We start from the raw sequence: 14,356 nt of genomic DNA, 5'->3' as shown, positions 1-14,356 counted from the left end.
TTGTCCTTGCAGAATGGGAAGTAACAGGTTCCCAGAGTCACCCACAGCTGAGCGCAGATTATCAACAATTGCGCGTTTCTTCCTGGCATACCGTTCACACGTACAACACCGAGACATTACGTGGATATTCAAGAGAGCGGTTCCTCCAGGAGTTAGTAACCCAACTCTTTTTTTCAAAAGAGAGAGATCTGGGCTACTGACACCTTAGTTCCACATACTTTTTCACAAATGAGCAGAGCATAATCTGATGAACAAAGCCCAGGGGGGAAATGAGCCTGAAAGGACTGCTGAGGCCTTGAAACTCCTCCATTCTACTCTTTCCTGACCACACGGAGTTGTGCCTGCTGGGCTTCTTGGTGGGAGAGACCAGCTGCTCTCCCCTCCTGTTAGGTTTGCAGTTTGCAGTGCAGCCCCAGCAGCTCCGGCCTGTTGCCCTCTGCCTGCTCTGGAGTGGCGGAGACGCACACGGAAACTAAGACATCACAGGGACTTCACAGCAAACAATACCCGTAGGCTAGGGAACACCACCACTGAAGAGAGGGACAGCTCTGACCTCCTCTCTGGAAGAGTAAGGGCACCTTTGTGAACCTGGGCTTGGAAGCTGAAAAACCCTCCCGCGCGCTGGTCAGTAACCCAGAGGTAGGAGGGGGAGCAGTGGCCATCTGCTGCCAAGAGCATCTCCCGGGAAGTGGGAGATCAAGTTCCAGTGCCGCTGTTGCCCAGACCCAGAGGAGTGCCCTAACTAGCCAGCTGAGGACTATTCCTTCAGCAGAGCACCTCCATTTTCCTGCTGAACTGCTGAACTAGGCCCACAGTGCAGGCAGACACAACAGGCACCAGGGGAAGGGCGTTCAGTTAGTTATCTGTAGCAACAGAACTTCAGACACTGAGGCTTCCTGGTGGAAACATCCTTAAGATACACCTTGATGGCTCCAGCAGTATTCTCGGCTCCCTTGCCAGAGCCAAGCATCGCGCACTTTACTGACATAAATATTTTACGCATTTTGCCCTCAACGCCTGTGAGGATTCACCTGCTCAGGGAGACCAGGGTGTACCAGACCCATACAAGTACCCGGAAGAGAAGCCTGGCGACTGCTGCTACTGCCAATACCACTGTCGAAGGATGCAATAGGGTTCAGCAGCTGGAAGGTACATTCTTACACTGACAGGACAAATGGCCACACAGTGCTTAGGTCTCTGACTTGGTCCGATATTGGGATCATGATTAGCACAGCCCAGCAATAGGAGACTATTGGTTGCCTGAAGGCTGTAAGCTCTGGCACTGCCTCAGATCCCTGGGGCTCTGATACGATGCAAGCTCCACTGTTAGCGGAGTCAAGGGAAAACAGAAACAGCCAACAAGATGAGTAAGACTCAAGGAGAACATCCTTAGACTCTTCGCTGTTTTCAGGCGAGTTCCAGTTTTGTGAATTTCCTCCAAGCCTTCTCCCACCCGGCCGGACCTTTAGGCAAGTCAGAGACTAGACCGAGGTGAAGGATGGTGTTTGGCCGTGGCCAGCCGGTGTGTCTGACTGACACGGCCTGGCGTACTCACTTCCCGACAGCCAAACAAATCCCGGGTTGTAGCGTCATGCAAAGTTGTGCCCATCAGTACAGCCACAGCGGCTTTTGATGAGAGCTTAACTACTCCTCACCTGGTTCTGTAACTCAGCTAATCGACTGCAGCGAGCACAAGACTCCTCCTGTGAAGAAAACGCAAGGATTTCCTTTTAGTCTCCAGTTTGGGCAGGGCCAGGGTCTGTATTCAACTTCTGTTAGGTCTCTACTGGGGGGCTGCTGCCACTGGGATTCGCCATTGTTCCTCCGTATGGCCAGAGCATCCTCCCACCAAGTAAGATTCTGTTCTCACCTGTCTAGAAGCAGGCATCTTGGGCTGGTCAGACTCGGAGAAAGAAAATCCACGTGCGTCTGGCACCGACCGACCACCATAATTTCTCTTCAGTCTCCTCCGTTCGCGTTCCACCTGCACGTTGCATAGGAGAAAGGGTCACAGAAACCTGCCACCAAACACGGAGCAAAAGGACCTCTGGACATCGTGGCAAGGAGATGTCTGCTCAGAGACCCTTAACTGCACCAGAGAAGGTTGGGGGCAAAAAAGATTCGACGTAGACTACGGAAGAGAAAGAGCAAGAGGAAACAACAGTTCCTGACACAAGAGAGTCAAATGTGTGTGCATGGGGACACTGGGGCAAGAAGGGTGGTACCGGAGCCAATGTGCATTTGTGAAGGCACTGGGGTGCCAGAAGAGAGGGAAAATACAAAAGCGTCTGTCCACAGCGGGAAGTGGGAGAGGGAAGGAAAGAAGCAGCAGACTCCACAGTGCTGTCTGTGGAAACGTGTTGTGTTCCGGAGGACCGTGAGGCTTGGCAGAGGCAGGGAAAGCCTGTTTTACCTGCTCCAGAGTCCTCCTGAGCTCAGCATTGAATTGCTTCAGCTCCATCTTCTCATTTTCCAGACTTGCAATTGCTCGCTGCAGACATTCCAGCCGCTGCGACAGGAGTCTCTTCTCTGAGAGCCATGATCGCTGCTCCCCTTCTGCAATAGCCTGGTGGGTATTCAGAGAGGAGATTATGTGACCTGGTGCTACAGAAAGGTTAGGAGGGCCAGAATCAACACGTCGGGGAGAGTGACCGGACTCAGCAATGGCCAGTGCTAAGCCCCTTCTCCTCCGCCTGGTCCACAGCCCAAAACAACACACGCTTTTCCTAGGGCCCCTCCTCCAGATCACCTTGGAGAGATCCACACAAATTTGCCTTTGCGCTTTTTGGACTGCGGCACAAGTACAGCCTGAACGTGCATTGAAGCCTTTAACCTGATCAGGCAACGGTACAAATTCTATTCTTTTTACTACACCGGAAAAGCTGCACCTCAGACATCTACGTCTCTGAAAGCATCCTCTAAGCACCATCAGTGTAGCCATCCTTATAAAATTTGACTAAGTTCATCACATTAGTCTGGTGAACTGTGCCCTTTCCTTTCCAGGCCAAATCCTAACCACGACACGTTGGCTAAGCTTGCCTAGAGAGGAGAGAATCAATTACCCACCCCCAACTTTTGGACTTGCTTTCATTTTAACAGCAAGCTCTGTAGATCTTTCAGTAGCCTTGGGCTTGACAGAAAACATTGCAGCAGGTGAATGGTCTCTGGCCGGAGCTATACAGACAGGCAAGCCTGCTGGCTGCAATCATGCTTTCTTTGGCCAAGCACGTCATAGCTTTATGGCAATATATATTCCCATACCTTTGGGGGAAACAGCTTTAGAATCCTGTATAGACATTTTAGTTCACTGATCATCAATTCACCTACCTGAAGGTGAAACCGGTCCTTGTCCCTCTCTGAAACCATACTCTGCAGGATGGCTATTTCTTCTCTCAAAGTCCCATTGGCCGTTTCACTCTTGGTAAGTGCAAGAGTCAGTGCTTGTGCCTTCTCTTTCCATTCAATTTCTCCGCTTTCAGTCTGCTTCAAAATAGCAATCACATGCTCCAATTCTTCCCCCTTTGCTTTCCGCTCATATTCCAGTTGTTGGGTTAGCTCCCTCTCCCTTTGCAAGAGACAGTCTCTCTCCTGGAGAACTTTCCTCTTCTCTGCTTCCTCTTCCTCCCATTTTTGGAGTTTCTGGATTTGTTTCTTTAGGGTCTCCCCTTCATCTTTCCATCGCAAAGCTGATGTTAATTGTTTCAGGAGTTCACTCTGCCTCCTGAGCTCTTCTTCTCTCCCTGTCAGAGTCTTCTCTAAATACCTGACTCGGTCTCTCTGGTGCTTGATCTCTTCATCCTTCTTTGTCAGAGTCTGCCGAACGTGCTGAAGATCTTCCCGAAGACCTCTTATTTCCTCTTCTAACTCTCTTTGCTCACCTTGAGCCTTGGTCTCCTGTTCCCTCTCAGGCAAGGCTTTTTCCAGCAGCTTCTCTCGCTCTCTGTGATGACTAACCTCTTCATTCCTCTCGGTTAGCCGAAGCTGCAGGTTCTGCAAGGTCTTCAGTTCTTCTTCTTGGTGCTGGAGTTTTTGCATAAGAGTTTTGTTGTCTTCATCTCTCTTCCTCACCACTTCCTCAAGCAGATTGACTTTTTTCTGGCATGATGTTAGTGCTACTTTCATGCTTTCTTCACGAAGCTGGAACATGTTCATTTGCTCTGTCTGCCTGAGGAACTCCAAACGGTTCTGCTTCACTATTTGGCTCATTTTGTCTAGATCCTGCTGTAGACTCTTGGCCTGCTTGCCTTCTAACTCCTTCTGCTCTTGAGGGCTCTGGACATGCTCTTGCAAAGACCCTATCTCATGATCTCTAGCTTCTAGAGAAGACTCAGCATACTGTAGTTTTTGCAGTATGGCTTTAGTCTGCATCGCTGCCTCCTCCTTTTGCTGCTGAAGCTTAGAGAGAGCCTCCTCCAGAACCTCAATCTTTTCTTCCCTTTCTTTCAGAGTCCGTTTTGTTGCTTGAAGATGTGTTTGCTCAGCTTCATGCTTTTCCTCCTTTTCCTTGCATGCCTCACATTGCTTTCTAAGGGATAAAATTTCTTGCTCTTGTTCCTTTAGTGCCGCTTGAAGATGCTGCAGAATTTCCTTCTGCTGTTCAGAGTCTTGTTCTTGTTTTTGGAAGCTCTCAATCACTTCCTTCTGAGATTCAAGCATGAAATCCTTTTCTTTCAGTATTGCCTTAGTGCACTCTAGGTCTCTATGTAAGACGTTCATCCGTTCTTCTGTTTTTTCCTCATAGTTCCGTATTTGTTGCTTTTGGATGTCTATGAGTCTGTCCTTTTCTTTTAAGGTTTCTAAGGTCTGCTCCAGTTGGTCACGGACAGTCCTTAACTGCATTTCCATGACTTCTGCAGCTTCCTGGATTTGCTTTTGTTGTGACTCAAGCTCTTGATCTTTTTTAGATAAAGAAAGTGTCATCTTTTCTACTTTACCATGAAGCTCTTGCAGGAGACCCTCTTGCTGTTCCTTGGACTGCTGGAAGAGTCTTAACTGATCCCTTTGAGAGTCACACTCACTCTCTCTGTCCTTGAGAACTGCCCTCAGGTGTTCAAGGCTTGCGTGCAGAGATGTCACCTGTTCTCTCTCCTTTTCCAGTTGCTGGATCTGCTCAGTCAGAGACATAAGCTCTACGGTTTTCTCTTTCAAGTTTCCTTTCATATCATCAAGGTCCACAAGCAGATTTCTCACTTGTGACGTACCGTGTTGCTCCAGAATCATTATTTTCCCCTCCAGGAATTTGATCTCCTGGTCCCTCTCCTCCAGCTCTTTGCTCATCTTGCTCACCGCAGTCCTCTGCATTTCGCGCTGCTTCTCCAGCTCCCGTATCTCTTCTTGCTGGGATCTGATCTCCCGGTCTCTCTCTTCCATGTCTTTATTCATTTTGTTTACTGCAACCCTTTGTTTTTCTTGCTGCTTCTCCAGCTCCTGAATGTGTTCTTGCTGCAATTTTGTCTTCTGTTTTTCCTCTGTTATGTCCTTAGTAACCTGATGGAGAGTAGTTTTATGCATTTCGTTCTGCTTTTCCAGCATTCTCATCTGTTCCTGGTATAACTTCATTTCTCCCTCCCGCTCTGACAGGATGGCAGTCATATGAGTGAGATTCTCCTGCAAAGCTTTTACCTCTGCTGCCTCTTTCTGTAGCATCTGGATTTTCTCCCACTGTGTTTCCACTCCCTCACTTTTAATTTTTAAGATAGACAGCGTAGTTTGGAGTTCTTGTTCAAGGGAGTGATTCCTATCTGTTGCTGTATTTGCTCGGGTTTCAGAGGCTGTGACCGATTCCTGAAGAAGTTTTACCTCCCATACCAGTTTTTCTTTAAGTGCTTGCAGTCTGTCCCGTTCATGCTGCAAAAAGAGGGAGGAAAAGATTCAGTAATTCCACCTCTATATGTTTGGGTTTCATACTGGATTGGAACTCCTGCTCTAGTGGCAGTCAAGGGCTGAAGTTTGGGCTTTTCGTAGAAAATTCGAACTATTCAGTTGGTTTCCCTGTTTGAGGTGAATTTTCTACTGCCACTCAAAAAAGATTTGAGAGCTGTACTGTATTTATCAAACTCTGTCCGTAACTGATTTTTGGAGTCATTGTAAATGGAGAAGTGGGAAAATATTGATCATATAAGAACAGCTGCACTGGCTCAAATGTCTAGGCTACTGTCCTGTATGGAACGGTGCCTGTAAGTGCACAGCCAGGGAAGAAAGCCTAGGAGTGGGGTAGACTTAAGTGATACCTCCCCTTCCCAACCCCAGCACTGTTCCAGCTTGTGAGAACTTTCACAGCCTCCTCCTGACCCCATGTAGTCCTGCTGTATTTACAACACCCTTTGTCAAGGAGTTCAGCAGGTCTGCTCTGCTGTAAGCGTACCACCTCCTGTCATTTGCTTGCAGCGTGGCTCTCACTACCTTCATCAGATGGCTCTTGTTCATCTCTTGGAAAAGAGTGAACGACCGCTGCCCCCTCTCTCCCTGCCTCCCGGCATGTTCTACACCTTTCCTGCACCACTCTCTCGGTTCCGTCTTTCCCAGCTTACTCAGCCAGTCCCATCGTCCTTTTTGCCCTCCTCCGAACCTCTTCTGGCTCTAGTGTGTTCTTTTGGGGAGGAGCTGCCAGAACTGCAGCCAGGATTTCAAGTCCAGACTAAGCAACATTTCATTGACCTTTTTTTTTTTTTGGACCTCTACTGTGTAGAATTTTCATGGTACCGTCCTCTAGAACCCCACGGTCCCCTCTTGAAGGATCAATGGTCAGAGCACAGGCTGTCTTTCTGTGTTTCAAATCAGAACTAGTTTTCCCCTTGCAGGCACACTTATTTAGCTGGATCAGCGCTTTTATTTCTCAAAAGTCTCTATTTTCTCCCCATTGTCTGCTCACTGATGGCAACGTTGAACAGCTTTCTGTTACTAGCAAACTTGGTCTTCTCACCCCTTTTTCCAGATCCAGATATTTAGAAATCTAAATATGGATTTGGACACAAAGAATTGCCTAAACCATGCAATGTACAGAGAGACAGGTTTGAAAATTACTGGGACTAAAGCTTCAAGGGCAGAAACCTTCAGAACTGAGGAAAATAAGCACCCTGAATCCTATCTGAGTTTTATATAACTACGGCATCTTTTCCTAATTATTCAGAAAAATGCAATTGGAAAAGTTAAACTAAAAAATAACCTCTGGTATAAACAATATTCTTCTGCTCTTGTAATGGTCTGTGGTCTGTCTCTCCACATAGTCTGCGATATTGGTCATCTTAATGATCTCTCCCTTCTGGACTGTCTTCTCTTACCCAAGGTGATGATCCTGCTAATTCAGCTACTCGGCCTGGCAAGAAAGCAAAAGTCTGGGAAACATGGAATGATGAGTGGAAGGAAAGGGAAAATGACGGAAAGTTGCTCAGCATTCGTGTACTCTGTATCTCCTCAGATTTGGGCTGAAGCCCAAATCACCCAAAATCAGCTCTCCACTGGAAAAAGTTGCTCCTTAGAATTATTAACAGAAGACCAAAAAATACATAAGAAATGGCCCTTCACGGCATCTGCCAGCCTCACCAGGACATCCTTTCTTTGCTTCTCAGTGCTCTCGAGTTTCCTTTCCAAAGACGCCACCTCTTGATGTAGAGTCACAGCCTCCTCCTTCAGAACAGCAGCCTCTTCCTGCAAGGCAGCTTGTAGAGAGTTCTTGTTGCGTTCTGCCATCTGTGTTTCTGCAGCAGTAAAGGTGAAGGAGGTGAAAAGCAAAGCAAAAGCAAACTGATTTGTATCCTACAGAGAAAACATGATTTTCTTATCTGCATGTCTGTGTTTCCCAGGCCCTAAGCCCACAAGAAGTTTCAAAGCAGACATAAATAAAGGAAACTTCCAGGCAGAGAAAAAAAGAAGAATGAAAGTGGCAAGGTTCAGAAGAATATGAAAATGTGTTTGCTGTTCTGCTTGTGGAAGGGCCAATGCTACAGGCATGGCAGCACATTGTCCACAGTGTTAGAAGCAGGTAGAACTGACATGGATGAAACAAGGACAGAGACAGTAGGTGAGAGTCAGATCTAGTGCCCTAAAGGAAGAGGAAGAAGAAGCAAAAGTGAAGACTGACTACAACAAAGTTAATTGATCGGGAAGAATTAAGAGACGTTAGAGAAAAGAACAGATGTGGATGTTGTGGTTGAAGATGCACTTTGGTATTTGTCCAAAAGAATGCTAGGGGAATACGTCGTGCACTGGCAGAAAAAAGAAGAAAGGAAATATTCAGGGATACTAGGACAACAGCAAGGCAAGAGCAATTGAGCATCACACCAGTACCGAGACCTGCACACTTCCCTATCCCTGTAGTCTGAGACAAGAAAAACAAGGCAATGAGATGAAAATGCAATTCTGCTGTGGAGAGTGGGAAAACAATGACAGAGAAAGGAGCAGGGATACCTGTCCAGCTATAATATAAAGAGGCCAATAGCCCTGGAGGCTCTGGGATGGCCTGGAGATTACAGGAAGATGTGACTAGTTACATGTCAAATACCGTGTTCAATTTTGGGCCCCTCACTACAAGGAAGACCTTGAGGTGCTGGAGCGTGTCCAGAGTAGGGCGACGAAGCTGGTGAAGGGTTTAGAGCACAAGCCTTACGACGAGTGCTTGAGAGAGCTGGGGTTGTTCAGTCTGGAGAAGGGGAAGCTCAGGGGAGAGCTTATTGCTCTCTACAACTAACTACCTGAAAGGGGGTTGTAGAGTGGTGGATGCTGGTCTCTTCACCCAAGTGACAAGTGATAGGACAAGAGGAAACAGGCTCAAGTTGTGCCAGGGGAGGTTTACATTGGTTATTTGGAAATATTTCTTCACTGAAAGGCTTATCAAGCATTGTAACAGGCTGCCCAGGGAGGTGGTTGAGTCACCATCCCTGGAGGTATTTAAAAGATGTAGCACTTAGGGACATGGTTTAGTGGTAGACTGGGCAGTATTAGGTTTACGGTTGGACTTGATGATCTTAAAGGTCTTTTCCAACCGCAGTGATTCTATGATTCTATGTGAAGAACAGTTTATAGATGAACCCAACGTGAACATGTTACCAAAGGCCAAAGTAAGAAGTGGCTAGGGAAGTCAGAAATTGTGTTTGGTATGGCTGTGAACTCAGACACCAAATCAGTATCAGGAAGAAAACAGGTAAGAAGGATGCAGAAGCACTAGGTACCAGAGAACTAGGAAAAGCAGCAGAAGAAAGGATGCACAACACAGGAGCTTAACACTGAACTAATGCTCTGTGAATCTGCTATGTCAGAAGGAAAAGAAGTCAATAAAGACAAGGCTTTTTGCAGGTTAGTGCTTTTAAAGAGCACATGGAGGAGGATGCTGCGAGGCATCAAGCTACACCTACTTAGCAGGGACATGTGACCTGAAAGGCAACACTTCTGCACATATATCACCAGTAGCACACCACTAGATCTTTCCCTGTAAAAAGCTTTCACTGGTAGTTCTATAGGTAAGTCTCATGCTTGTTTTTTTTCTCCTCTTCCCATCTCCGGGCACTGCATTTTTACTCTGCGTAGTATCAGAGACCCCCGCTGGTGAAACAGGATGGGGTCAGTGGGTTGGAAAGGAAAAGCTGTACCTTCCTGGCTTTGAGCCAACTGTTTCTGCAGCTCATGATTGCGGGCACTGAAATGGTCCCTCTCAGCTTGCCTCTCGCTCAGCTCCATCTCCAAGTCCTGTATCTTCTTCTTTGCGTCATTCTGGAAGAAGTAAGAAGAGAAGCATCACCTCACAGAGCCACTGCTGGCAGGAGACAAAGAGGTACAAACGCTATCGCAGAAATAGCCAAGGCAGGAGGGGGCAGTAGGACAGTAATGGTAGATGTGATGATGATTCTCCTTTCTCCCCATGGCAGCGAGCCAACCTGGCTTTGGCACGCTGCTTGTCAGTTCAGTCTAGCAGGGGGACAGGGTTTCTGGGTCCAGTAGACACACGTTACCAGGTCCTGCTGAGTCTGCTTCAGCTGCTGACGCAGGTCTTCTAGGGCTGCTGCCACTCTGTCCACTGTGAGCTCTGCAGGGAGGTCCCTGGCCTCAGAAACAGTTAGGCCCCAGACGTGACCCTGTTCTGAAGAGAGAAACCATTCTGTTCCAAGCTTTAACTGAAGAGTCTCCAACAAACAAGGCCTCTTTATACACATGAGAAGGTGTGCGATGTCATCCCAGAGCTCACATTACAGCAAGATGTGTGTCACAGTGTGTCACTAATGTCAGCCCTGCCCCAAGGAAGAATGCACATGCTCTATTACTTCACAGAATCAGAATCACAGAATCATTAAGGTTGGAAAAGACCTGTAAGATCACCAAGTCCAACACCACCACACCCACTAAACCATGTCCCGCAATGCTGCGTCTACAAGTTTTTTGAACACCTCCAGTGATGGTGACTCCACCACCTCCCTGGGCAGCCTGTCCCAATGCTTCACCACTCTCTCAGGAAATAAATTTTTCCTAATATCGAGCCTAAACCTCCCCTGGCACAACTTGAGGCCATTTCCTCTTGTCCTGTCGCTAGTCACTTGGGAGAAGAGACCAACACCCACCTCTCTGCAACCCCCTTTCAGGCAGTTGTAGAGAGCGATGAGGTCTCCCCTCAGCCTCCTCTTCTCCAGACTGAACAACCCCAGCTCCCTCAGCCGCTCCTCATAAGACGTGTGCTCCAGACACCTCACCAGCTTTGTCGCCCTTCTCTGGACATGCTCCAGCACCTCAATGTCCTTCTGGTAGTGAGGGGCCCAAACCTGAACTCAGTATTTGAGGTACGGCCTCACCAGCGCTGAGTACAGGGGCACGATCCCCTCCCTACTCCCGCTGGCCACACCATTTCTGATACAGGCCAGGATGCCGTTGGCCTTCTTGGCCACCTGGGCACACTGCTGGCTCATATTCAGCCGGCTGCCAACCAACACCCCCAGGTCCTTTTCCGCCGGCCAGCTTTCCAGCCACTCGTCCCCAAGCCTGTAGCATTGCCTGGGGTTGTTGTGACCCAAGTGCAGGACCCGGCACTTGGCCTTGTTGAACCTCATACAATTGGCCTGGGCCCATCCATCCAGCCTGTCCAGATCCCTCTGCAGAGCCTTCCTACCCTCCAGCAGATCAACTCTCCCGCCCAACTTGGTGTCGTCTGCAAACTTGCTGAGGGAGCACTCAATCCCCTCATCCAGATCATCAATAAGTATATTAAACAAGACTGGCCCCAAAACTGAGCCCTGGGGAACACCTCTTGTGACCGGCCGCCAACTGGATTTAACTCCATTCACCATGACTCTCTGTGCTCGGCCGACCAGCCAGTTTTTAACCCAGTCAGGAGTGCACCTGTCTAAGCCACAAGCCACCAGTTTTTCCAGGAGAATACTGTGGGAGACAGTGTCAAAGGCTTTATTAAAGTCCAGGTAGACAACATGCACAGCCTTTCCCTCATCCACTAGGCAGGTCACCCAGTCATAGAAGGAGATCAGGTTTGTGAAGCAGGACCTGCCTTTCACAGACTGACAGGGGTTGGAAGGGACCTCTGGGGATCATCTAGTCCAACCCCCCCACCAGAGCAGGTTCACCTGGAGCAGGTTGCACAGGAATGCATCCAGGCAAGTTTTGAATATCTCCAGAGAAGGAAATGCCACAACCTCTCTGGGCAGCTTGTTCCACTGCTCTGCTACCCTCAAGTGAAGAAGTTCCTCCTCAGGTTTAGATGGAACTTCCTATGACCAAGTTTGTGCCTGTTACCTCTTGTCCTGTCACTGGGCACTGCTGAAAAAAGACTGGCCCCATCCTCCTGGCACCCACCCCTTGAGTATTTATAAGCATTAATAAGATCCCTCCCCAGTCTTCTCCAGACTAAAAAGACCCAAGTCCCTCAGCCTTTCCTCGTAAGAAAGATATTCCCGTCCCCTAATCATCTTCGTAGCCCTTTGCTGTACCCCCTCCAGCAATTCCTTGTCCTTCTTGAACTGGGGAGCCCAGAACTGGACACAGTACTCCAAATGTGGCCTCACCAGGGCAGAGTAGAGGGGGGGGATAACCTCCCTCGCCCGGCTAGCCACACTCTTCTTGATGCTCCCCAGGATGCCATTGGCCTTCTTGGCCCCAAGGGCACATGGCTGGCTCATGGTCATTCTGTGGTCCCCCCGGACTCCCAGGTCCCTTTCCACAGAGCTGCTCTCCAGCAAGTCAGCCCCTAACCTGTACTGATGCGTGGGGTTATTCCTCCCCAGGTGCAGTACCCTACACTTGCCTTTGTTGAATTTCATAAGGTTCCTCTCTGCCCAACTCTCCAGCCTGTCCGGGTCACGCTGAATAGCAGCGCAGCCTTCCAGTGTGTCCATCACTCCTCCCAGTTTTGTGTCATCAGCAAACTTGCTGAGGGCACACTCTATCCCTTCAGGCAGGTCATTGATGAATATATTGAACAGGACTGGAGCCAGTACTGACCCCTGAGGAACACCACTTGTTACAGACCTCCAACTAGACTCTGTGCCACTAATCACGACTCTCTGAGCTCTATCTATCAGCCAGTTTTCAATCCACCCCACTGTCTATTCATCTCACCCGCACTTCCTAAGCTTGCCTATGAGGAAGATGTGGGAGACAGTGTTGAAAGCTTTGCTGAAGTCAAGGTAGACCACATCCACTGCCCTCCCCTCATCTATCCATCCAGTCATGCCATCGTAGAAGGCTATCAGATTGGTCAGATGTGACGACCCCTTGGTGAATCCATGTTGACTACTTCTGATAACTTTCTTTTCCTCCAGATGCCTTGAGGTGACACCCAAAACGAGCTGTTCCAGCATCTTTCCAGGGATGGAGGCAAGGCTGACTGGCCTGTAATTTCCTGGCTCTTCCTTCTTGCCCTTTTTGAAGACTGGAGTGAGATTGGCTTTCCTCCAGTCCTCAGGCACTTTGCCTGCTCTCCAGGACCTTTCAAAGATGATGGAGAGTGGCCCAGCAATGACTTCTGCCAGCTCCCTGAGCACTCACGGGTGCATCCCGTCAGCACCCATGGACTTGGGGATGTCCATTTTACTTAATTGGTCTCTAACTTGATCCTCCTCAACCAAGGGAAAGTCTTCCTTCCTCCAGACTTCCTCTGTTACCTTCAAAGTCTGGGACTCCTGCGGGCTGGCCGGAGCAGTAAAGACTGAAGCAAAGAAGGCATTCAGTAACTCCACCTTCTCGGCATCATCTGTCACCATGGCACCTGTCTCATTCAATAGTGGGCCCACATTTTCTCTAGTTTTCCTTTTGCCTCCAATGTACTTGAAGAAACCCTTCCTGTTGACCTTGATATCCCTTGCCAGGTTTAATTCCAAGGAGGCCTTGGCTTTCCTCGTTTCATCCCTGCATACTCTGACAGCATTCTTGTAATCTTCCCAAGAGGTCAGTCCCTTCTTCCACATACTGTAAACTTCCTTCTTCCACTTGAGCTTTTTCAGAAGCTCCTTGCTCAACCATGCAGGTCTCCTGCTTCCCTTGCCTGATTTCTTGCTCTTAAGGATACACTGATCCTGAGCTTGAAGGAAGTGGGACTTGAATATCACCCAGCTCTCTTGAGCCCCCCTACCCTCTAGAGCCCTAACCCATAGGATTTCTCCAAGCAGTTCCTTGAGGAGATCAAAGTTAGCCCTCCTGAAGTCCAAGGTTGCAATCCTACTTGTTGTTTTGTGCATACTGTACATGATCCTAAACTCTATCTTCTCCTGATCGCTACAGCCAAGGCTGCCCCCAACCTTAATGTCCTCCACCAGTCCCTCTTTGTTTGTGAATACAAGGTCCAGTAGTACACCTCTCCTTGTTGGCTCCAAGGACCTAAGTCAAAAAGTTCTCATCAATACACTGGAGGAACCTCCTGGACTGTACATGCCTGGCTGCGTAGCCTTCCCAGCAGATATCAGGGTGATTGAAGTCCCCCACGGGAACCAAGGCCTGTGATTGTGAGGCAACTCTCAGCTGTCTGTAGAAGGCTTCATCAGCTTCCCCATCCTGATCAGGTGGCCTGTAATAAACACCTACAACAGTGTCTCCCATATTAGCCTGCCCCTTAATCCTTCCCACAAGCTCTAATCTTGCTCTTCATCCGCCCCCAGGGAGAGCTCAATACATTCTGATAATAAACAACTCACTAGTGCATCAGAGCAGGAACTGAGCCACGAACCAACAAGCATATCGTAAATGTTCGGCTACTCCCAGGAGCCTGACTGAGGGGAAGGCATTGCTCCACAAGGAGAGTGGCAGCAACCACAGCACAGCCATGAGCATGGAGGGTCTGCCCTGGGGTGTCCCAGAGCACGTCCTCTCCGTGGCACCTTGGAGATGTACCAGATGTTGCTCTTCATGTTTGCTTGCAAATACAAGAGAG

At 48.7% G+C, this 14,356-nt stretch overlaps 1 protein-coding gene across 1 annotated transcript in view; it reads right to left on the bottom strand.

Annotated features, from left to right (window-relative positions):
* Nucleotides 1–14,356, bottom strand: part of CEP250 (centrosomal protein 250) — a 39,256-nt gene that overhangs the window by 672 nt on the left and 24,228 nt on the right. The window contains exons 24-31 of the mRNA XM_059827428.1: nucleotides 9,945–10,072; nucleotides 9,585–9,705; nucleotides 7,543–7,697; nucleotides 3,328–5,847; nucleotides 3,082–3,084; nucleotides 2,414–2,566; nucleotides 1,871–1,984; nucleotides 1,656–1,703 (exon numbers count right to left, since the gene is read on the bottom strand). Coding sequence (XP_059683411.1) covers nucleotides 1,656–1,703; nucleotides 1,871–1,984; nucleotides 2,414–2,566; nucleotides 3,082–3,084; nucleotides 3,328–5,847; nucleotides 7,543–7,697; nucleotides 9,585–9,705; nucleotides 9,945–10,072 — 3,242 coding nt within the window. The remainder of the gene's footprint in view (nucleotides 1–1,655; nucleotides 1,704–1,870; nucleotides 1,985–2,413; nucleotides 2,567–3,081; nucleotides 3,085–3,327; nucleotides 5,848–7,542; nucleotides 7,698–9,584; nucleotides 9,706–9,944; nucleotides 10,073–14,356) is intronic.

This window comes from Gavia stellata, chromosome 20 (genome assembly GCF_030936135.1).
Source record: "Gavia stellata isolate bGavSte3 chromosome 20, bGavSte3.hap2, whole genome shotgun sequence".
Taxonomy (NCBI): domain Eukaryota; kingdom Metazoa; phylum Chordata; class Aves; order Gaviiformes; family Gaviidae; genus Gavia; species Gavia stellata.
Note: the sequence above shows the minus strand (reverse complement) of the source record. Positions and strands in the feature narration are given on the sequence as shown.